Raw genomic sequence first — 24,607 nt, 5'->3', positions numbered from 1 at the left:
AGAAATACTTAAAGAAGTTATTCAGGAATACAATTTTTTTAATGTACAACTTAAGCTCCAAAAACTAAAAGAAAAAAAAAACTTGAAAGAAATTAAAGGAGACCTAAATAAATAGAAATACATGTCATGTTCTGTTCACAAAGCAGAAGACTTAATATTGTTAAGATGGCAGCACTCCTCAAATTGATCTGTAGGTTCAACACAAAAGATGTTCAGTGTCATTAGTCATTAGGGAAATGAAAATTGAAACCACAATGAGACACTTCCTAACACCTGCTAGGATGGTTAAAATTAAAATGACATACAATAACAAGTATTGGTAGGAATATGGAGAACTGAAACCCTCATTCATTGCTGTTGGGACTGTAAAACAGTGCACCCACTTTAGGAAACAGGGAGTTTGTTGAAACTTGGCAGTTGTACTCCTACGTATATGCCCAAGAAAAGTGAAAACATATATCCATGCAAAATCTTGTCCACAAAAGTTCATAGCATCATTCTTCATAAGAGCTGAAAAGTAGAAACAGCTCCATTGTCTTATCAACTGGTGATTGGCTAAGTTAGATGTGGCCTACCCATACAATAGTATATTATTCAACCACAAAAAGCAAAGCACTGTTATGTGCTAAAACAAGATGAATAAACCTTGAAAACATTATGCTGAGTGAATATGTGTATATGTTGTATATGTTCCACTTATATTAAATGTCCAGAATCGGCAAATCTTTGGAGACAGCAAGTATATTACTGGTTGCCAGGGGGTGGGGGAAGTGAGTAGGAAGTGACTGCTAATAGGTATAGTGTTTCTTCCAGAGGTGATGAATATGTTCTAAAATTAGTGCTAGTGGTTGAGTAATTCTTGGAATATACTGAATACTACTGAATTGTACACACATTACAAGAGTAAATTTTATGTGACATGAACTGTATTTCAATGAAGCTATTATAAACAAAAAGACTAAAAATGCCAGATTTTCCTACCCTACTCACTCCCTGCCCTATCGCTATGGTGGCCAGGAAAGTTTTTGCTTATTCACAACAAAGTTATGAAAAAAGTGTGTTCTACTGTTAACTACTTCCTGAGTTTCCTCCTGGAATGAAAAAAAAAATGTGTAAGATGACATAGTAGAAACCTCTTTTCATTTTTTTTTTATGATAGTCACAGAGAGAGAGAGAGGCAGAGACACAGGCAGAGGGAGAAGCAGGCTCCATGCACTGGGAGCCCGACGTGGGATTTGATCCCGGGTCTCCAGGATCGCGCCCTGGGCCAAAGGCAGGCGCCAAACCACTGCGCCACCCAGGGATCCCCCCTCTTTTCATTTTTAAATGGACTATTGCTAACTTTTCATTCACAGTCATCTCTGAGATTGATACCCATTATAAAAGGATTTTATAGTTTGTGTCAAAAGCTTTTTCAACTGTTGGTCATTGACCAGGAAATTCTTATTTCTAAGAATTACTGTTACCACAAATTTAAGTGTAACTTGCTTTACTTATGTATTCATGCTGTTTGTTCTAAGTCATGGCCATGAGGACAAAGGCATGGGCTCCATAGAAAGGGAACTACCATTTAATGAGGTCTGAAACATGTCAGACACTGTGTTAAACACTCCACTTATATTTCCTGTCCCGTGCTCACTACAACCCCAGGAGGGGTTATTATTGTCATGTCTCTGAGGATGAAAAGGGAGGCCAATCTAGGTGGGTGAAAGCCTAAAGTCACAACCAGAAAGTGGCAGAGCCCAAAAGAGCCTGTGCTCTGCTCAACATCAGGCTGCCATCTGGAGTTCTCAGTTCTATGGAGATCATTAGGGATAACTTATCCTTATGGTCCTTGATGGCTTTGGTAAAGGATAAAACTGCTAGACTGGCTACTTTGAGAGTTCAAGGCTGAGGGTGATTTTCAAAGGACAATGTGTGATGTCTCACATTTCCCAAACCCCTTTTCCATTACATCTGATTGTTCAGCATTCACTCATCAGCAGTTTGTTAAGAGTCCACCATGTGCCTAGCCACATGCGAGCATTAGTTATCTAAGATGAGTATCTGAACGAGTTCAGGTTTTAGAACTCTGTCCATCTGGAGGAGGATGAGGTAGGGGAGGCCTCTTTTCCTCCCTAGCCAGAGAACAAGGACACAGTGGCCCAGAAGAGAGCCTGCCCTGCCCAGGACAGCCAGGCTCATGCATGCACAATATGCACACTTGATCTGTCCTGTAAAGAATGCTTGACCTTGAGCTTTGTGGAGGTAGTAACCATGTCTGTTTTGTGCCCCACACAGAGTCTGGCCCAGAACAGGTGCTCAATGACGGTTGAATAAATAATTAAGCAATTCCTTTTACTAGTCCACTAGAACTTGGGCTGGTTGCTTCATGGCTCCAGGCCTTCATTTCCTCATTTGAAAAATTGGGATAAAGAAAGTACCCATTTCACATGGCGACCTTGAGATCACATGAGATAATGCAAGGCACAAAATGAGCATCCAATATACTATAGTTGTCATTTCTGTTAGTACTGCTCAGTGGCATGAGAGGCATATTCTTCTATGTCAAGAGTGACCTCTCGTCTTCTATTACCTTGTGACCTGGGTTGTTTTTTCTTAAAGCAAAGCCAAAAGCTAGATGGCCTTTGTGCAGAGTTCATATTAGACCAACTTAGAATGTTGGTCTTAGACCGTGAGGATCAGACAGACACAGTAACCCTGGGAGGGCATATCCAGTGCCCCCACACTGCACAATTTGGGGCCTCTTAGTTCCCACAATCCACTCTCTACGCAGTGTGTGTGTGCGTGCACAGTGGAAAAGGGGATTATGTTTTAGAAACATTAATGCTTGACCTGAAAGCACAGCTCCAGAGCAATGCCAGCCAGTTCCTTAATAGACTGTCCACCACTAGCCTCTGAGCAGACCACATATGTGTATGTTTGTGTGTACATGCATGTGTGCATATGTGCAGAGATACAAGGGACAGTTCTATCTTATTTAGGAAAAGACTATCTTCTACTGGGTTTACAATGTCACTGTCAGCCACAGGGAGTTCTCTGGGCTCTGGCTAATGGAATCCCAAAACACACCCTTCAAATCCCAAGGGGCTGGTCCCAGGTAGGACCCGGCCTTCACTAGAATAACCCCTTGGAGAAAAGGGCCCTTCTTCAGGCTGGCAGCTGATTTATCAGACTTCGGTCCCATGACTTACTTACAGCTGGAACTTTGTCTGCTGATCCTGTGTCCTATTACTAGGGCCTTTGCAGCTTCCCAAAAAGATTCTGTGGCACAGTAACTCTTCAAGAGAGGGCCCAACCTTGAAACCAACTATGAGTAGCCATGACATCAGCTGCCTTCCCCTGCTGGGTATGAGCAGGATTTCCAAAAACCAATAGCACTCTCCATGGGCTTGGGACAGGTGGCTGCTGTGTGCACGTGGCTACCACCTGTGCCACAGGATGCTAATGGGGATTTGGGACACCCCTCTTCAGGGAGGAAGAGGAACCTAGAGCCGTGGCTGCATAGGCTATAGTAGGGAGTGATGGGGTGCTGGCCCATACCTCATCCTTCCTAGCACCCAGTTCAAAACTTGCCCTGCTCCCTTCCCCAAAGAGACAAGGCTCGACCCACTACTGGGCCATCTTTATAGGTACACAAACTGTGCAGTTATATGGGGCTCCACACTTGGTTGTAATGCTCTGCTACTGATGTCTTGAAATTCTTCATAATTTTTGAATAAGAGGTCTTGCATTTTCACGTCGCATTGGGCCTACAAATTAAGTAGCCAGTCACTACACTTGCCACATAATCCCTGGTGCCACAATCTTCCTCTTTCTTTTCTGTCCTTAAGTCTTATTTATCCTGCCTTTGGGCAAAATCCTGACAGAAAATACTCAAAAAAACACAAAAGAAAGCACATTCTCTTTGGAAGAGCTTTCCTACTTGATTGGAAATGAAATGGTGACAGTGGATAACAGATACACTGATACCCATGGGATTTTCTCACATCTGTCCAGTTCTAAAGGCTGCTAGTTTTCTTACCCCTAGTCCTAGCATCTCCCTTGAAGAAACATAGTGGATGGCATTTAATAAGCTCATTTGTCTGACCTTTAGAATTCTTGCCCAAAGCATAACATGGGTAAAGGTTGAACTCTAAGGCCTGAGTTGGTATTTAGCAAGCCTATGTACTTGCAAACAAACACTAGTCTCTGAGCCTCATTTTTGTGTTTTTTTTTTTAAAGATTTATTTATTTATTTGAGAGAGAGTGGGGTGGGGCCAGAGGGAGAGAATCCCAAGCAGGATCCATGCCCAAGCACAGATCCTAACACAGAGCTCAATCCCACAATCCTGAGATCATGACCTGAACCAAAACCAAGAGTCTAATGCTCAACCAACTGAGCCACCCAGGTGCCCAAGCCTCAGTTTACTCTAAAACAAAACAAAAGGGCAGCCTGGGTGGCTCAGCGGTTTAGCGCCACCTTTGGCCCAGGGCGTGATCTTGGAGACCCAGGATGGAGTCCCATGTCAGGCTCCCTGCATGGGGCCTGCTTCTCCCTCTGCCTGTGTCTCTGTCTCTCTCATTCTCTCTGTCTCTCTGTCTCTGTGTGTGTGTGTGTGTGTGTCTCATAAATAAATAAATAAAATCTTTTAAAAAAATTTTTAAAAATTAAAAAAAAACAGACAAAACAACATGTTATGAGGCTTAGGAGTCTCAATCATTAATCTGTTTGTTAGGGCAGATTCCAAGCTCCTTTCTGATACTTTGGGCAGCAATCTTTGGAAGTGGGTGGCCATTAATTCGGGTACATGTCCTGTCTATGCCTTCTGACCCAAGGCATGCCAAGGCACATGAATCTGGGCATTCAGTTTTGGAGGGTTTGTCCCCTCTCCCCTGAAACCCCTACAGGAACCCCAGTTGAAGCAACTGTTCTCTGAGCATGGTCTCAAATGCAATCTCTGATTGTGCTTGAGGAATAGAGAGCTGAGGTCTTGGCCCACTTTGTTTTTCCTCTGCAGAGCTGTGCTTAGACATTCTGCCTGTAGCCAGCAATGTGGGTGCCAGGAAAGGCAGCCTCATGAATCTTGTTATTGTCTTTAGGACGGCGGTGTTTGCAAGGACATTATCCTCAACATCATGGCGTGACCTCTTTGTGGAAGGAAGTATATAGGAGAGACTTCTCTTAGGTCTTAGTACTTAGAAATACTAGCTTCTGGAGAACGAGTTTATTGCTTTGCATACAGGGATTCTGCAAGCTGAGCCACTGCAATCCTCAGAGCCTGGCAAGCAGGCAGGCCCCTGGGCAGGATGACTGGTTGTCAGTCTTACCCTTGGCTTGGTTATTTTGCAATCTCTTCTCCCCTGGGCTGTTTGCCCTGATTCCTTAGCTTTTTGTTTTATACTTTCCCCTTGTATGTGTCCTTATAAACATCCCTCTCTGCTACACAGTGAAGTGTGATAATAAACATGGGAATTCATTTTTAAATCTACTTCAGGGAAGTTGTGAGGATTAAGAACTGAATGGCTTCATGAATGTCAGGGAAGCAGCACAACCACCCAGTTGAGGTGGGATTCAATAGGAGGCAGAGTTTTTTTTTTTTCTCTAGACTGGATCATCTTGCTACACATAGCAATCCCCTGATCCACACAGCCTCTATATATATATATATATATATATATATATATATATATATATATATATAGAGAGAGAGAGAGAGAGAGAGAGAGAGAGATGTGTATATGTATGTATATATATATATGTGTGTGTGTGTGTGTATGTGTGTGTGTGAGAGAGAGAGATATATACCTCACCGAACACACTTTGAAATTTTTGCAACCTCCCTTGAGATTTTGCTGACTTGACTTAATTAAAGAGCTGAGAACTAAAATTCTTCCTGAAGCCCTCATTTTATGGGTCCACCAGTAGGGACTTGTTAGGGCTAAAACAGCTCACAGGCTTGAAGCACAGGAGGAACCACCCTTCTGGGAAGGCTGGGTGGGAAGGAGTGTGGAGGAGGGTAGAGGAGATAAAGAGTGCTGGAGAGGTGCAGATCCCCCACCCCCATGGCCACACAGTGAGCCCTGAATTCATGCCCCGTAGGCTTGGCCTATGGTATGAATGGAGCAGAGAGAACAAGGTTTTCAGAAGGAGTCTGCTCAGAAAATATAATCACAGACCACTTGGACTTTTCAGCAGGGAAGAGGAAACTTTGGCTTAGGCCCTATGCCCTGGCCCTGGGGAGTTTCAAACACCTCTCCATGCTTGGATGTCTTCTGAAGCAGAAATATGACCTTGCTTCATAATGCTTCACAGTGGAGGGGTCACCAGGCACAGCCATGGCCTTGGCAGGCTTCTCGCTATGTGACACAAGCAAAGCTGAGGTATTACCCTCTCTAACCCCTAGAAGAGGAAGGTGAGGGGCGCCTGGGTGTCTCAGTGGTTGAGCGTCTTGCCTTTGGCTCAGGGCGTGATCCCAGGGTTCTGGGATCGAGTCCCGCATCAGGCTCCCCAAAGGGAGTCTGCTTCTTCCTCTGCCTATGTCTCTGCCTCTCTCTGTGTCTCTCATGAATAAGTAAATAAAATCTTTAAAAAAAAGAAGAGGAAGGTGAGTCACAGGGGGACAGTGACTTGGCCCCCAGGGCATGGCAGAATCAGGAGTCAACCCCAGGGCTGTGGAACCTCTGCCCTTAGCACAAGGGCAACAGCCTGTCGCAGGAGAGGAGACCCTGTTCCAGCTGCCATGCTAATACTCCCTCAGATCTGGGCTGGGGCTGGGCCTGCTGGAGGGCTGGGCTCACACTTCATGTTGTCTTCTCTGGCAGTGGAGTCTAGTGTGTGAGGATGATTGGAAGACGCCCCTCACCTCCTCCCTGTTCTTTGTGGGTGTGCTCCTTGGCTCCTTTGTGTCTGGGCAGCTATCTGACAGGTAAGGAGGCTGGGAGGGAGGAAAGCTGGAATAGGGCCCCTTGTCAGTTCACTGCCAATCTTGGGGTGGGAGTAAATTTAAGGCATTTCCACTCAGAAAGAGAGGACCCCCCCCCCCACACACACACACACACGCCAACAAGTCAGTGAAAGGAGGAGCCATAATGTCTCCTGTTTCCTGTTCCATCAGCCCCTTGCTGGAACCTTCTTTTGTTCAGTTCTCCCAGCCTCAAACCTCCAGGGATTTGGCCAAGGGTCAGGAAGACTCAATAGCCTCACTGGAAACAGATTCTTATATCACCAAACCTCTCAAAAAAAAAAAAAATACACTGCTGCCCTCACCACTACTGCCCCACCTTACTTCTTACTCTTAGATGACGTTTGGTCTGTCCACAAACAGCCACCCATCAGTCAGAGGAAGGTCCAGACAGCCAGGACCCACACTGCTGCTGTGGGTCAGGCCCCCAGCAGGGCACCAGGGCCGCAGAACTGACCCATGCTGGTTGTGGGCCTCCTGAAACTCAGAGTCTAGAGGAGACAGCGAAAAATGCCTCACTGGCCCCTGAATGTCCTAAGGGCACCAGAGCAGGCAGGTGGGAGTGCTCAGTAGCAGGGTTGGGAAGGCTTCCCAGAGGACTGCCTGTCCCTCCTTCAGTTACAAAGTCCCAAGGGACTACAAGCCCAAAAGCCTGAGACCTGAATTTGGAAAATGTGGAAGGAGACTGTTCTGCTCACACCTGTGCTCCATTCTACCCATTGGTCACCATCAGAAAGTAAAATGAGACTTAAGCCAACTCTTGCATCATATTTACTGCTGCAAGCTACACTTCCTGTAGACGATTCCCACACAATTTTGGTTGCACATTAGACTCACCTGGGAAAATTGATTAAATCCTAATACCCAAACTGCATCCCAGAAAATAAGAATCTTGGGGGGTGGGGTGCTGGCCCCAGCATTTTTTGGCAGCAGGGGATTTCAAGTGCAGCTAAGGTTAGATACCACTGCCATAGAGGTAGATCCTCATTCCAGATTGACAGAACTAGATACCAGATTACCTGCAATATGTACTCATCATTTTCCAGAAATGTGGTGTCATCATCACATGTACTTTCATTTTCCAGAAATGTGGTGTCAGCTTCTACCTGTGGCTTGTTCCAAAGAGAAGATTTCTCTCTTTTTTTTTAAAGATTTTATTTTTATTTATTTATTCATGAGAGACCAGAGAGAGAGAGACAGAGACACAGGCAGAGGGAGAAGCAGACTCCATGCAGGGAGCCTGACAAGGGACTCGATCCTGAGTCTCCAGGATCATGCCCTGGGCTGAAGGTGGCACAAAACTGTTGGGCCACTGGGGCTGCCCTAAAGAGCAGATTTCTCTGGGGACCTGGAATGAGCTGCTCTATGCTTTCGAGATATGGGGCCTCCACAGAAGTTTTAGGATCTCAAAAGGCACCTCCTGGGGAGATGGATGCCTGAGACATCACAGAGGAAGAACTCAGGAAGATAAGGCCAAGAAAAGTTGTCACAGCCCTAAAAACAAAACAAAGTCTGCAGTGATAAGTGACTCAAGGCTTGCCACATGCCCTGAGTTACAGCTGCCGTGACCTGCATGTGCCATGTTTTGTGCTGTGCTATATTCTACAGGTTTGGCAGGAAGAACATCCTCTTTGCAACCATGGCTGTGCAGACTGGCTTCAGCTTCCTGCAGATTTTCTCCATCAACTGGGAGATGTTTACTGTGTTATTTGTCATCGTTGGCATGGGCCAGATCTCCAACTATGTGGTGGCCTTCATTCTAGGTAGGAATGGCTTCAACTCTCAGAGCTTCTCCTTCCAACCGTCTGAGAGGCCTCAGAAAAGGGGGCCACTAAAGAGGGCATAGGGAGTGCTCTTAGCACAGAAGGAAGCACCTCAACCCATCAGCTGTCCTTCTAAAACAGGATCAGCCTCAGATATACATGTGTTGGGGAGGGGGCTGTAGTCTCAGGTTCTTGGATCTAATCACAGACAAGCAAGTGCTCACAGGGAGCCAGCTCTGTCCTGGGCTCTGAAATGCGGTAGTGAATGCCACCCACACAATAACTGAGACACATCTCGGGAGCATAGGGCTTGGGAAAGGCACAAAGTTGGGGTGCTGGAGGAGGAACCACCTAGAGATGTCTTTGATCTGAGTTGTGAAAGCTTGGAACTTCGGTCTGGGCTATGGCACAGTGTTTCTGGCAGCTGTGCCTGGGCCCTGGAGGGACTAAGGGTAGTTGGTGTGGCCAGTACACAGGTGGAAGACACATGTGCTGACAGGAGTTCAGTGCCAGACCGCCATCACTGGGCAGGTCTGGCCTCACCCTGAGTCACAGTACACCCCAGAGCATATCAGCTGCCTGCAGGACGAGTGCTGTTGATAGTACTCCTGTCTTGCCAGAAGCCTTGCTTCTGGAGTCTCAGGCAGCATGAAGGGGACACACAAGCTAAAAAGGACATGAGGAGGCCCCCAGCGCTCTCACCAGCATTTCCCCGGAGGAAGTGAGGTGAGCTCCAAGCAGCCTGGCCAGGGTCACCCACAGGAGCAAGTGTCCCCAACATGCTCTCTTTGCCAAACTGTTCTCTTCCCCGCTGAGTGGGGGTGTGGGGAATGAGGGGCCCCTCTGGTACAACACATACCAGTTCCCATAATCTCTTGTGTGATGTCATCATTGGCTCAGTGCTGGCCTAGTTTGTCCCTATTGTCACACTGTAATTATTAATAGTGCCTATTTATTTATTTAAGATTTTATTTATTTATTCATGAGAGACACAGAGAGAGAGGCAGAGACACAGGCAGAGGGAGAAGCAGGCTCCATGCAGGGAGCCCAATGTGGGATTCGATCCCAGGTCTCCAGGATCACACCCCGGGCCGAAGGCGGCACTAAACCACTGAGACACCAGGGCTGCCCAATAGTGCCCTTTTAATGTGAGTCCAACAATTCTTTTTTTTTTTTTAAGATTTTATTTATTTATTCATGAGAGACACAGAGAGAGAGGAAGAGACGTAAGCAGGGAGAAGCAGGCTCCCCACAGGAAGCCCAATGCAGGACTCAATCCCAGGACCCCAGGATCATGACCTGAGCCAAAGGCAGACACTCAACCACTGAGCCACCCAGGTGCCCCTGAGTCTAACAATTCTTAATGTCTCAAAAGTCTGAATCTGTGAAGATGGATTCTGATTGCTTTTAAGAGTCTAAATGACTCACTAGCTTGGGAGATGCTGTGTTCTCTTAGTTGAGGAGGTGTACACTCTCTGTGAGGTTGCCAAGATGGGATTGCTCACATTCCACTGCTTTAATCATTTGTGAAGAGCTCCTTGACACAGCCAAGTTTTCTGGAGGGGGGTTCGGGGGGAGGGAAGAGCACACTGAAGCCACATGGTCCCGGCCATTAGCACCCTCTGTAACAGGTCCCAGCAGGAAGGGGGGGGGAGCCAGATGTTCTTAAAGAACATCCTTTTGTGTTAGAGGACACAGAGATTAAGGCCAGTGGTGCTAGAAACTAAGGATTAGAAGAATTCAGGATGGAGACTGCAAACTCCTAAGGCCTCATGACACCAAGGACACAGGGCTCTTGGGTAAAGTCTATTTGTTCTCATGGGCAACATTTCCCAGAATCTATATTCCTAGTGGTAATCCTCCCTAAACCCGAAAAGTCCAATTTGTGGCCCAGTTTGGGACAGACACATACCAACATACAGGTACATACAGACACATCCAGGACTAAACAGGCCTCCTCAAAACAGAGGACTCTGCCTGAGGCGGGCAGACCCCTCTAAGGAGGACCTAAAGGACAATCTGGAATGGAAGGGCAGAAAATCATGGTGAAGCAAGAGAAACCCTGTCACTGGGATTGGGAGCCAGGTGGGGTTTGCGCCAGCATGGCATCCCCCAGGTTCTACTGAATGGCTAGTGTTGCGTCCTTCCTTTCCAGAGGCAAGGGCGCTTCTGGGGCCTTGGAACCTCCCCTGTGAGTAGGTGAGGCTGGGAGAGCCCACCCCAGCCCTCCTGCGGGGAAGTCCTGCCCAACTGGCCCTGACACTACAGCCTGCTCCCCTCCCAGCTCCCCATGCCAAGAAGAATGATAGGGCCAAGGGGGAGAACAAGATCTTGTAAGATCGCGGAGGTCCGAGACTTCTAAGCCAGCCATCAGTGAGCTGGACGCTGGGTGCTGCAGGCTCCCCATCAGCCTGGGTCCCAGAGCCTCCCTGGCTGGCGTTTCACGTCTCTGTGCTCTAAAGGGAACTGCTAACGTTTGTGTCCTGGTAGGAGACTCTTTGTGTTGGGTTTTCAGGTTTGGACATTTGAGAATGTCGCTGAAAACCTATCCGCCCCCTGCAGTAGCGGACTCCGGAGTCCCGGCCTGGGATGCCCTGGGATGCTGCGGCGGCACCAAGTGCGAGGGCTGGGCGGCGCCTGGCTTCCCCACAGCGCAGCAGCGCCCCCTGGCGTTCCAGGGCCAAAATGGTGAATTCTGGGTTCTGAGTAAAATAAAAGAAAGCTTGAGAGATGCGCCTTCAGTTTTATGCCCTCTGGCTCTGGGGAAGGGTTGGCGAGAATCTGTGATAATAATCCCATTTTAAGAGGCTTCACGTTAATTCAGGAAGCTGAATTGCTGCCATTCTCAAAACGACGCAGAAATGGACCTTCCTGGCTCTACTTTTTAAAAATTGTAAAGCCTGCCAGAGTCCTAGGGGACAAGGGAGGGAAAGAACAGTGCTAGCCAAAGGAACATAAAGTGGATTCACCTGATAGTGAGGGCCTTGCCGAAAAAAATGCTAGTTTAGGAGGAAATGACCACTCAGGATGGATGACCCCGACTCTGCCCACACTCCAGCTCTCTCTCACCATCTCCTACTGTTTCCCAGAAATAGTGCCTCACAGCTGTCCACAGTCTTCTGGGTAAAAAGCCAGAGGCTCCTCTGTTATCCCTCATAACTACCTGTTCAAATTTATATTTCACAGTTAACTGCTTTCCTGTCTCGACCGATCCACTAATTCAGTATTTTCCTAGTGTTTCTAACATCAACCTCCTGTGCAATATTTGTGCTACTATGCTGACTTATTTAAAACTCTGCTTCCTCTGGTGTCTATATATGTTCTTCCTTTTTTCAAAAGTATGTGATTAATGGCATCCTCCTCTATAACTCTGGCTACCAGAAAATTCAGGCAAAATTGAAACTATCAACCATGCAGTCTTTATCAGTCACACATTTTTTTTATAAATTAATTTTTATTGGTGTTCAATTTACCAACATACAGAATAACACCCAGTGCTCATCCCGTCAAGTGTACCCCTCAGTGCCCGTCACCCATTCACCCCCACCCCCCACCCTCCTCCCCCTCCACCACCCCTAGTTCATTTCCCAGAGTTAGAAGTCTTTATGTTCTGTCTCCCTTTCTGATATTTCTCACACATTTCTTCTCCCTTCCCTTATATTCCCTTTCGCTATTATTCATATTCCCCAAATGAATGAGAACATACACTGTTTGTCCTTCTCCGGTTACTGTGGCCAAGTTCAAAAAGGGTGTTGCCTGAATTCTTCTCTGGGATTTTGATGGAATCTTGTCTCACATTTAGATCTTTCATCCATTTTGAGTTTATCTTTGTGTATGGTGCATGAGAGTGGTCCAGTTTCATTCTTCTGCATGTGGATGTCCAATTTTCCCAGCACCATTTATTGAAGAGACTGTCTTTCTTCTAGTGGATCGTCTTTCCTCCTTTATTGTATATTAGTTGAGCATAAAGTTCAGGGTCCACTTCTGGGTTCTCTGTTCTGTTCCATTGATCTATATGTCTGTTTTTGTGCCAGTACCACACTGTCTTGATGAACACAGCTTTGTAGTACAACCTGAAATCTGGCATTGTGATGCCCCCAGATATGGTTTTCTTTTTTTAAAATTCCCCTGGCTGTTTGGGGTCTTTTCTGATTCCACACAAATCTTAAAATAATTTGTTCTAAGTCTCTGAAGAAAGTCCATGGTATTTTGATAGGGATTGCATTATACGTGTAAATTGCCCTGGGTAACATTGACATTTTCACAATATTAATTCTGCCAATCCATGAGCATGGAATATTTTTCCATCTCTTTGTGTCTTCCTCAATTTCTTTCAGAAGTGTTCTGTAGTTTTTAGGGTATATTTTGAGAACCATTTGAATGGTAAATGGTTCTCCAACCTTTTATTTTCAGGTTGTAGGTGTCCTTCTGTCTAAAATGAGTCTCTTGTAGACAGCAAATAGATGGGTCCTGTTTTTTTATCCAGTCTGAAACTCTGCGCCTTTTGATGGGGTCATTAAGCCCATTCACGTTCAGAGTTACTAGAACTTCTTCTTAAAGGGGAGTTTTAAGAGTCCCCCTTAAAATTTCTTGCAGAGCTGGTTTGGAGGTCACATATTCTTTCAGTTCCTGCCTGTCTTGGAAGCTCTTTATCTCTCCTTCCATTTTGAATGAGAGCCTTGCTGGATAAAGTATTCTTGGTTGCATGTTCTTCTCATTTAGGACCCTGAATATATCCTGCCAGCCCTTTCTGGCCTGCCAGGTCTCTGTGGAGAGGTCTGCTGTTACCCTAATATTCCTCCCCATGAAAGTCAGGGACTTCTTGTCTCTTGCTGCTTTAAGGATCTTCTCTTTATCTTTGGAATTTGCAAGCTTCACTATTAGATGTCGAGGTGTTGAACGGTTTTTATTGATTTTAGGGGGGATCTCTCTATTTCCTGGATCTGAATGCCTGTTTCCCTTCCCAGATTGGGAAAGTTTTCAGCTAGGATTTGTTCAAATACATATTCTGGCCCTCTGGCCCTTTCGGCGCCCTCGGGAACCCCAATTAAACGTAGGTTTTTCTTCCTTAGAGTGTCGTTCATTTCCCTTAATCTGTGTTCATGGTTCTTTAATTGTTTGTCTCTTTTTTCCTCAGTTTCCCTCTTTGCCATTAACTTGTCTTCTATGTCACTCACTCGTTCTTCCACCTCGTTAACCCTCATCGTTAGGACTTCTAGTTTGGATTGCATCTCATTCAATTGATTTTTAATTTCTGCCTGATTGGATCTAAATTCTGCAGTCATGAAGTCTCGTGAGGCCTTAATGCTTTTTTCTAGAGCCACCAGTAGCTGTATAATGGTGCTTCTGAATTGGCTTTCTGACATTGAAGTGTAATCCAGATTTTGTAACTCTGTGGGAAAGAGGGCTGTTTCTGATTCTTTCTTTTGAGGTGAGGTTTTCCTTCTAGTCATTTTGCTCAGTGCAGAGTGGCCAAAAACAAGTTGTATTGGAACACGGGGGAGTATCACTGGTCCGTCCAGCTGGTCTTCTGGGGGAGGGGCCTGCTGTGCTGATTTTCAGGTGTTAGCACTTGGGGGAGCTGCTCTGCCCCTGCCTGCTGCCGGGCTCAGCGGGGGTTGTTTACCCCGTGGGACCCAGGGAGGAACAGCAGCAGTTGCTATGGCAACTCTGGAAGCCTGGATTCAGCCTCCGCAGGAACTACGGGGCTCGGGGCTCTCGGCTCTCCGTCTGCAGGGCCTGGAGGCTCCGGGGCGGGGCCGCTGATCTGCTCAGCTCGGGGCAGGAGCGTCCTTGCTGTCCTGGGCCCTCCCGGCCTCTGCCTGTCCCAGGGGGAGGCCGGATCCTGGGCTGTGTCCCGGCGCCCTGTGCTCCGGGGCCTGCGCTGTGGGATTCGCGCTCCCGCCCTGCAGCTCCCTCCCTGGATCCGCTCCCGAGCCCCTCCGAGCTGCTCCGTGCGCGCTGCAGCCCTTAGGGAGCTCGGCGCACTCTCCCGGGGCGCAGGTGTCTGTTAGTGTCTTAGGGAGCCCGAGGGCATCCCCGCGAGCCCCTTTCCGCCCGCCCGGGAAGGTTGGTGCAGCTCCTGCTCCTCCGGGACGGGGCTCTCCTGTCCTGGGGACACTCGCCCCGGCCTCAGCCCGGCTCCTCGCGGGGCCCCTCCCCCTCGGAGGCCTTTTGTTCCTTTATTTCTCTTTCCCCGTCTTCCTACCTTGATAGAAGCGCGGACTCTTCTCACTGTAGCGTTCCAGCTGGTCTCTCTTTACATCTCAGGCTGAATTCGTAGATTTTCAGGATGGTTTGAAGGTTATCTAGGTAACTTGGTGGGGACAGGTGACCTGGGGACCCTGCTCTTCCGCCATCTTGCCCCTCCCTCCCAGTCACACATTTTTTAAATGTTTTTAAATTGAGATATAATTTGCATACCATACTATTCACTCTTTTAAAAGATGTACTTTAATGGTTATTAGTATATTCGCAAAGTTGTCCAACCATCAACTTTTTCCTACTCCAGAACATTTTCATCACTTCCTCAAAAAACCCTATACCCATTAGCAGTGATTCTCTATCCTCCTCTTTTCCTAACCTCTGGCAACCATTAATCTACTTTCTGTGTGGATTTATCTATTCTAGACATTTCAAACAAGTGGAAACATACAACATGTGGTCTTTGTGATTGACTTCCTTTGCTTGATGTTCTCAAGGCTGGCTCATGCTGTAGCATGGGAATCACTATTCCACTGAATGGATTGACTACATCTTCGTCCACACATCAGTTGATGGCCATCTGAATTATTTCCACTTTTTGACTATCAAAAATAATGCTACTATCATCATTTGAGTACAGGTTTTTGTGGATATGTGTTTTCAGGTCTCTTGGATATGTACCTAGGAATGGATTTGCCAGGTCATATGGTAATTTTATATTTAACCATTTCAGGAACTGCCATACTGTTTTTTCAAGGTGACCAGTTGCATATTTTTTGTCCTTTTCTCCAAGGCAGAACTTTTGCCTTTCTTTGTATTTTATATTAATTAATTACAGTAACATTAATGTTACTGTTATCTTATTATATTCAAATTATAAGGTACCTCAAAGACTTCAAGGGATTAGATGAGATATAAATATATTAAGAAGATCCAGAAATTTGCTGGATCCCTTGTTTGCACTGTACTGAGTGAAGAAAGACTTTTTGGGTTATATACAGAGAAAATAAAGATTACTTTTACCAGGATAAAAGAATTAGCTATTCCTGGGCACCTACCACATGCCAGATATTCTACTAGATACTTTACACATGGTATCTCAGTCCTTGAATAAGACATCCATGAAGTAGGACTTATCAAAGTCACTCTACTAGCAAATGAGTGTTAAGGAGCCCAGGCTCTCTGTAGATACCTCTCTGCACATGGCCTCTCTACTCATAACCCAGGGGTTCCTGGGTCCTACCCTATAGCCTGGCAACTGTACCACCTTCTTATTTCTTTCTTTCTTTTCTTTTTTTTTTTTTTTTTTTTTTAGATTTTATTTATTTATTCATGAGAGACACAGAGAGAGAGGCAGATACAGGCAGAGGAAGAAGCAGGCTCCACACAGGGAGCCCGACATGGGACCCAATCCCGGGTCTCCAGGATCATGCCCTGGGCTGAAGGAGGCGCTAAACCGCTGAGCCACCAGAGCTGCCCTCTTTCTTTTTTTAAAAAAAGATTTTTAATTTATTTATTCATGAGAGACACAGAAAGAGAAGCAGGTACATAGGCAGAGGGCGAAGCAGGCTCCCTGCAGGGAGCCCGATGTGGGACTTGATCCCAGGACCCCAAGATCACACCCTGAGACAAAGATAGACACTCAACCACTGAGCCATCCAGGTGTTCCCACCTTCTTATTTCTTGAGCTGGAGTCTGCTGCAGGCCTCTGTTTGGTCATTCATAGAAGACTAGGTCCTGCCTTCACATGGAGTGGATCCAGTGATTCTTGGGATAACAACCAGAGAAGGGCCTTGATCAATGTAGAAGTGAGCCTACCCCTCTCTGAGTCACTCCCTTTTGGAGAGAGTACTCTGATTGGAGTGGTAGTGACAGGCAATGGGCAAACACTCCTGATGGGGACATGCTCTTCGGCTTACATGACAGAGTTTTACTCCCAAGAGACATTGCAAGGTCCAAGCAGACCAAGACCAACCAGGAGCAAAAACCTAATGAGTAAACAGGCCAAAATAGGCTGTCACCGGTTGGGCAGCTATAGGCCATGGAAGGTCTGCAGGAAGCAGGGCTCCTCTTCTAGTGCTCCTCAGAGAGGTCTGGTCAGCCACCCCTTGGTTCAAAGACCAGCCCAAGAAGGGAATATGCAAATCCTCACTTCTTGCAAAGAGAAGATGGCCTGACCCATGTCCCATGAATGTCTCCCTTAGGAATTTCATTTGTAGCACTGCTTGATAAGGCCTGAGCTTTGCCTCCAGGTGATTTTTTTCTAGATGGTATCCATAGTTCAAACAGATCAGGCTTATATCCTTGCTGCCCCAGTTACTACCTACGTGTGAATTGAGGCAATTTGCTTCAACTCTTTAAGGCTCAGCTGATTATGTGTAAAACAGCAGTAGTATTAGTTTATCTTTTTTAAAAGATTTATTTATTTTAGAGAGAGATAGTGAGTGGGAGAAAGAGGCAGAGGGAGAGGGAGAGAGAAGCTCAAACAGACTCCCTATGGAGCATGGAGCCTGATGTGGGGCTTGATCTCACAATCTTGATGTCACAAACTGAGCTGAAATCAGGAGTAGGACACTTAACCACTAAGCCACCCAGGTGTCCCAGTGGTAATATTAGTTCTTTCATAATTATTGTGAAACTTCAAAGAGATAATGTATGTAGTCGAAGACCTGGCTCAAACCACCTGCTCAAAAGCAAATGTTAGCTATGGAGATGATGATGGTGACAGCAATGATGATAATGTGTCAGGAGAAGTGGCTCTCTAAAAGTCAGAGGGCAAGGAGTCGTGCTAACAAGGAACTCTTCAGATTCATGCCATCTGTGTTGCTCCCCGCAAAGACAGAGGGTTACATTTAGAAAGCTCTGTTCCCCCTTTTCTGTGCAAAGTCAGAACAACGCTGTTCTGGCCTGAGACCCGAGCTTAGAGACAGAGGTTATCCAGGAATCCATTGGTATCTCTTCTCTCTCTTCTCCTATCAGGGTCATGGAATCGTAGGGGGAGTTCCCTTGGCCTCACGATATTACAAGATTCTCACTTGGTCCTGTGCACTTGATCTTTTCTGCAACCAAATCCTCTGCTGCTTCACTGCTGAAACAATGCTTAGGGACAAAGCATCCCCCTATTCATTCCCACATCATGGTCATTACAGCCAAAGTGTTAAGAATCGTGGCAAGGTGGGTCTGCCTGTGGAATGGTAAGAGGGTCATTACTGAGGTAGGAAAAGATCTGGAAATACCACTCACAATCCTCAAAGAAGTCAAGCCCTATCTTTGGAAATTAGTAGAGAGGCTGAAAAGTGCCCTAGGTGGTTAGGCCTATTACCTACAGTCTGGAATGGGAGAGGCACACATTATTGGCCATGTCTATCAGTCTGGTGTTTAGAAATGGTTGTTCAAAAGGGAACCACTGAGGCACACATCTTAGTTATGATGAGTGAGGATGAAATGGGCTGGAGGATCAGGAACAAGTAGGCAGCAAGAATGGGAAACAAACCAACTATAATTGACCCATACCAATGGGGGATTGGGGCACTGACCACCCTTCACCCACACAGTCGAAAATCCACATATAACTTTTAATTCCTCAGATTCTAACTACTAATAGAGCCTACTGTTGATCAGAAGCCTTACTAATAACAGAAACATCCAATTAACACATATTATGTTCTATATTATATACCGTATTCTTAAAATAAAGTAAGCTAGAGAAAAGAAAATGTTATTATGAAAATCATAAGGAAGAGAAATACATGTACAGTACTGTACTGTATTTATTTAAAAAAAAAATCCTTGTGTAAGTGGATCCATGCACTGTAGTAATTATATGGCTCCTCTGGAATTTGCCCTTAATTCCTGAGCTTGTGCTCAGGGCATTTTAACACAACTGAGAAAATACTTTTTGAGAGACAAGCCTGAATGGTCCTTTGAATGGTCTGTTTTGTGTTTCCTGGGCTACTTTTCTGTAATGGTGGGCAGATCTCAAACAAAAAGCAAAGCTGTTGCCATTGGCCAGATCTCTGGCTCAGGGTCAGAGGACCAAGAGTAGACTCTGGAAAGGGCCTGGAGCTCCGTGACAACAGAAGGAGCTTGTTCTTGGACTCCCCCATCGCAACCAACCGAGAGCTCCAAGAGGCAGGCAGTATCTCTGGAAGACCTGTAACACTGAGCAGAGCAAAAGCCAGCACTCCACCCACCGCCCCCACTCCCTGCCCCTCCCCCCTCCCCACTCCTCCCACCCCCACCCCAGTGTTCTCTTTCCCAAAACAAAGCCCCACACCAAGCAAGCTTGGGCCTTTGTGGTGTCCTGGGAAAGCTCTGTGAAGTTTCCTGGGTGTGTGGCCAGCTCTAGAGCTGCCACCTGCTGGGCCAGCAAAATAGCTCCTTCTTTCTTTCCTTGGTCTGAATAGATGATGTCTGCCTGGGGCTGATCTCTGGGTAGGGTGGCCACAAGGAATTCAGCCCTGGGTGGCTGGGGTGGGGGGGAGGGTGTACCCCTCTGTGTACCTTCAGGGTCAGCTGGATCCTTTTTTTTTTTTTTTTGGATCCTATTTATCATTTCTCAGGGCCTAAGGGTAGCTAACAGTGTCCTAACACAACTCTATGAACTATGAACTTTCCACTGTTCCCCAAGATCCCTTGTCTGTTTGTTCATAGTGGGGAAAGGTGGGAAAGTCTACATGCATCGTGACCCCACAGAGCCCCTCAGAAGAGCCTCCTGGAACACCCTTTCTGCTCCTCACCCTGTGTGCTTATTTTGGAAATGTGGCTTTCTCAGAAAAGATTGCCTCTCAGGGCTGGGCATGATATTTCTGTGACATGAGACGGCCTTCAAAAAATAAATCTGTGGCTCCTTTAAAATCTCGTGAAAACTCATCCTTCTTGAAGGTGTCAAGTCTTGGGTCACTTCCCACTGTCCTTCACCATAATCATGCATCCTCTGGGCCCTAAGACAAATGCCTTTTCCCTTTCCTGAGTAATTGTAGTTCAGACCCTAACTGCCAGGTAATGATGTAAAACAGCAAATATTAAAGTGAGCTAAAATGCTAATACTCCTCCCTTGTTTTGAACAGGAACTGAAATTCTGGGCAAGTCAGTTCGTATTATATTCTCTACATTAGGAGTGTGCACATTTTTTGCAGTTGGCTACATGCTGCTGCCACTGTTTGCTTACTTCATCAGAGACTGGCGGATGCTGCTGCTGGCGCTGACGCTGCCAGGGGTGCTGTGCATCCCTCTGTGGTGGTGAGTGTGGTTCTGTCCCAGACAGCCCCCTGCTGCGGGCCAGCGGCCTGGAGCTGGAGCCTGGCGCCACCCCGCGCGGGGGCCCATCTCAGTGGAGCCCCCGGAGGCCAGGAGAGTGTTCGCCTTTCTGTGGGTGGGCCTGTTGCTGGGGTCTGTTGCTCCACACTGCGCTCCCACAGAGCACCGTTCTCAGGAAACTCGTCCCCACTGAGGCTCCCTCCACTCTCGGTTGTTGGTTGGTGATGTTTGCGGAGGTGGTACTGTTGGGCAGAGCTAGAAAGCTCTCCCTCACCTGGCTCTTTGGACAACTTTTGTCTCAGGAAATCTTTCCCCTTATGGATTCAACTAGTGTAATTTCTTTCTTTCTTTCTTTCTTTCTTTCTTTCTTTCTTTCTTTCTTTTCTTTCTTTCTTTCTTTCTTTTTTTAATATTTTATTTATTTGAGAGATAGAGCAAGCAAGAGCGGGGAGCAGGGCAGAGGGAGAAGGAGAAGCAGACTCCCCGCTGAGCAGGAAGCCAGACAAGGGAACTGGATCCCAGGATTTGGGGACCATGACCTGAACTGAAGGCAGACACTGACTGAGTCACCCTGGTGCTCTCAATTTAATACAAATTTAATACAATTTCCTCAAGTTTCCCTATCACAGGGTGATTAACATCTAGGTGTGCCTGTTTATTCTGCTTTGTCTTGAAGGTGAGAGGATTACTTTCATTTAATGAGTTTTAGAGAAATATTCTCTCCTTCCTCAATCCTGCCACCCAGTTTTGACACATTCATGCAGGTTTAAACACGTTTGGAGATACAGGCCCCAGTTTCACCCAATGTGATGATGTAGGAAATTTCAGGTGAGAGAAGACAGAATAATGGAATAAAGTCCCAGCCATACTTTCTTTTGGGAAACTCCCCATTTCTTTGTTTTGTTTTGGGGGAGGCTTATTTCCATATTTAAGCAAGAAGAAAGGGAATTGCTTTTTTGGGTGGGTATCTCTCTCTAATTCTTTTTGGTTTAGTTTCATGATATCAAATCTCCCAGCAGTGACAGGTTTCACTGAGCTGCTTGATCTCTACCTGCTTACACACAATGAAAGTTTCTTTGACCATTTTTCAATCTCATGGTTTAAACTAGCCCTCGTGGTTCCCTGTTCTTTCTACATAGCCTAGGAAGTTGCCAGAAGGTCCTTTATCTTGCTGCTACTGTTAGGCAACCATAGAGGCTGACAGGTAGCATATTTTGGCCTTGTTGGATCAGTTAGCACAGGTGGGACCACTCCCAGTTGCTGTCTTATTATCATTTCTAAGACTGCTATCATTTTTCAAAGTAAATTCTTGGCATGGATTGTGCCTGGGAGGAGAAAGCACTTTTTTCCTCCGTTCCCTGGAATTTGAGAGACAGTGTGTTAAAGGTTAGATACTCTTCTGATTTGGAGGTTTTTCTCTGGAACTCACCCTGAAGGTCAGAAAAACTTATGGTATGTAAGGACAGGCCATTCACTACACAGCTCTGTCTCCAAGGAAGCACCCCAGATTTACAAGAGCAGGGCAATTTTCTGGAATGAGAGCCATCAATATCATAATCATCAACATCTTCTTCATCACATCTTCTTTCCACAATTTCCTTGCTAACTGAATTTACTGTAAAAGATGTTGGTGACCAGAGGTTCTCTCAGAACATATGACAAGACAAGTCCAAAATTATTCTCTGCCTCCTCAGGCAAATGATGTTAGTAATCTATGATCCCTGGCTCCTGTTGCCATTTTGGTATAAGAGACCAGTATTTCTAAAATATGTTATAACCAACCTTTATTACTGTGTGCCTCTATCAGAGAGAGAGAGAGAGAGAGAGAGAGAGAGAGAGAGAGAGAGAGAAAGAGAAAAGGCCCCTGATGGACCATAAAAGATTAGTAGGGATTTCAATTTCAGCAGCTTAGACCTGTGTTTTAGATCCAAATTATTTCATCAAGGAACAAGTCTGATAGGTCAGCCCCTTCAGTTTCCAGTAAAGATGGTCCATTCCATGAGGAGCTGCCTTACTCTTGCCCTAAGGAGAGTTCTTCCTTTTGTTGTCACCTGGTTGGCTCATGAGCACTGCCAGCTGTTGGCACACTGTCCCAGGGACAGGACTGCCCCCCCCCAGAGGGCAGCCCCAGGGCCAGTGCTACAAGGCTGTGTGCTTGTCCTGAAAATTTAACACCAGTCTAATCATTTTCCTATAAAAACAAAACAGCTTTCTTAGGAACACCTGGTTCTGGAGGGTGGAGCTTCCGGAAGCCATGCTCTTCAGTCTAGGTGGGCTGGGGTCATGGGGGAGCTGGCTTCGGGCTGCTATGCTCCCTGCTACCTGCTTAGTGTGTGATAGAAACTTCCCAGCAATGCCTTTCCCCTGTTCTATTTGAATTCAGTCTGCAGAGAGGCTAGAGTGTATAGTGCTCCACTAACTTTTGAAACCATCAGCTAGACTTGATTCTCCATGCAGCAAAAAGCCATGGCAAAAGTAGAGATGGCAGCAGCCCTAAGTATGGTGGGCTGGAAATGAGAGTAGACCTACTATGCAGGGCCCTGAGGGTGGTTTGGGGATTTTTCATATCTCAAGTTCCCTTTAAAAGGTTTGGCAAGAACGGACCACAAGTATGTGTGTACAGGGTGGGGAAGGAGCCCGTAGATGCAACGTGGGGGAAGCTTTGCAATATCTAGCTGACCAAACATTAAGAACTTGAGGTTCATTATGAGCCTATGGAAAGAAAGGCAGGGCATTTCTAAGAACAACCTGGTGGGGGAAAGACATTGCTCAGATTTTTTTTTTTTAAGATTTATTTATTTATTTATTCATGAGAGACAGAGAGAGAGGCAGGCAGAGACATAGGCAGAGGGAGAAGCAGGCTCCATGCAGGGGGCCTGATGCGGGACTCGATCCGGGGACCATGGGATCACACCCTGAGCCAAAGGCAGATGCTCAACCACTGAGCCACCCAGGCGTCCCGACATTGCTCAGAATTAGAAGGGAAGTGTGCCTGTATATATACATGAAATATACAATGGCTGAAAAGTAAGAGTTCTAATTCTGCACTAACACAGTAGCCACTAGCCACATGCTGCTATTGAAATTCAAATTAATTTAAAGTGAATACTATAAAAAATTCATTTGCTCATTTACATTATTTACACCAGCTCAATAGCCACATGCAGTTTATTGGCTACTTTATTAGACAACACAGCTACAGAACACTGCAGAAAGCTTTCTCAGACAGCACAGCTCTGTTCACTGAAGGTCAATAACCTAACATCAGAGTTCCTACAGGGACCAACTAAAGGCATATTCCAAAATGGCCTAAATAGGGGATCCCTGGGTGACTCAGTGGTTTAGCACCTGCCTTCGGCCCAGAGTGTGATCCTGGAGTCCCGGGATTGACTCCCGCATCAGGCTCCCTGCATGGAGCCTGCTTCTCCCTTTGCCTGTGTCTCTGCCTCTGTGTGTATCTTTCATGAATAAATAAATAAAATCTTAAAAAAATAAATAAATAAAAAGGCATAAACTGGGTTCATTTTTCAACCCATGTGCTAGGAATCTGGGGAAGGAAGCTGAGGCTTGGCCATTTGATAAGCTGTGTTGTGTGCTGGGATTAATTCCTGTTGAGGCTCCAGAGGGGCCCATTTACTTATAGGAGGCCTCTGTATCTGCTACATGTAATTTATTTTCTAGGATGATTGAGTACTGACAGGTAAGAAAAACGAGAGCTGGAAGGAGAATGGCTAAGAAATGCTGAGAAATAAAAAGTAGGAAAGAATAGGAAAATATAAATAAATGTAAGTATGATAAAAATAAGTAGAAATAGAAAAAAACTAAAAAAATTAGGAAAGAATAGGGCAGCCCCCGTAGCTAGTGGTTTAGCGCCACCTTCAGCCCAGGGCCTGATCCTGGAGACCCAGGATCGAGTCCCACGTTGGGCTTCCTGCATGGAGCCTGCTTCTTCCTCTGCCTGTCTCTCTGTCTCTCTCTCTCTTTCTGTGTCTCTAATAAATAAATAAAATCTTAAAAAAAATAGGAAAGAAGTGAACTGTGTGCAATAAAAAAATGTTAAGTTTCTAGACATTAGAAAAAAAAAAAAGACAACACTGTCTCCTAAAAACTGATTTGGTTACTCACTGACCTGGGAGTCTGTTGAGAGCCATAGGGATAGCAGCTCATAGGAGGGTGTCCATATATACACTTTCTCCTCTGACTCCAGGAAAAACCCAAAACCACAAATGGCTCCATGGTAAAGGGCATCATCAGCTGGGGCACCAGGAATTCTCCAAGGGATGGACACACTAAAAAGACACTAGAATGTGTTTCTTTAAGAGCTTCACTGGCTATTCAGTTTGAAATGACTGTCCCCCAGTGCCTTGGCTTATGGCACCCACAGTTAATGTTACTCCTTATGGTTTGGTCCTGGCTTCAAGCACAACTGATGATCAG

General features: G+C 46.0%; 1 protein-coding gene across 4 annotated transcripts in view; it reads left to right on the top strand.

The window, feature by feature from the left end:
* LOC129495144 (solute carrier family 22 member 4) overlaps nt 1–24,607 on the top strand; it is a 49,191-nt gene that overhangs the window by 9,482 nt on the left and 15,102 nt on the right. For 2 of the 4 annotated variants that reach the window (XM_055302539.1, XM_055302538.1), the window contains exons 2-4: nt 6,805–6,908; nt 8,553–8,707; nt 19,981–20,152. In XM_055302539.1, the coding sequence (XP_055158514.1) occupies nt 6,805–6,908; nt 8,553–8,707; nt 19,981–20,152 (431 nt within the window). The remainder of the gene's footprint in view (nt 1–6,804; nt 6,909–8,552; nt 8,708–19,980; nt 20,153–24,607) is intronic. The other 2 variants (XM_055302541.1, XM_055302542.1) reach the window with 2 other exon arrangements.

The sequence above is a fragment of the Nyctereutes procyonoides genome, unplaced genomic scaffold, assembly GCF_905146905.1.
Source record: "Nyctereutes procyonoides isolate TBG_1078 unplaced genomic scaffold, NYPRO_anot_genome, whole genome shotgun sequence".
In the NCBI taxonomy this organism is placed as follows: domain Eukaryota; kingdom Metazoa; phylum Chordata; class Mammalia; order Carnivora; family Canidae; genus Nyctereutes; species Nyctereutes procyonoides.
The sequence above is the reverse complement of the archived record's forward strand: the minus strand, read 5'-3'. Positions and strand labels throughout refer to the sequence as shown.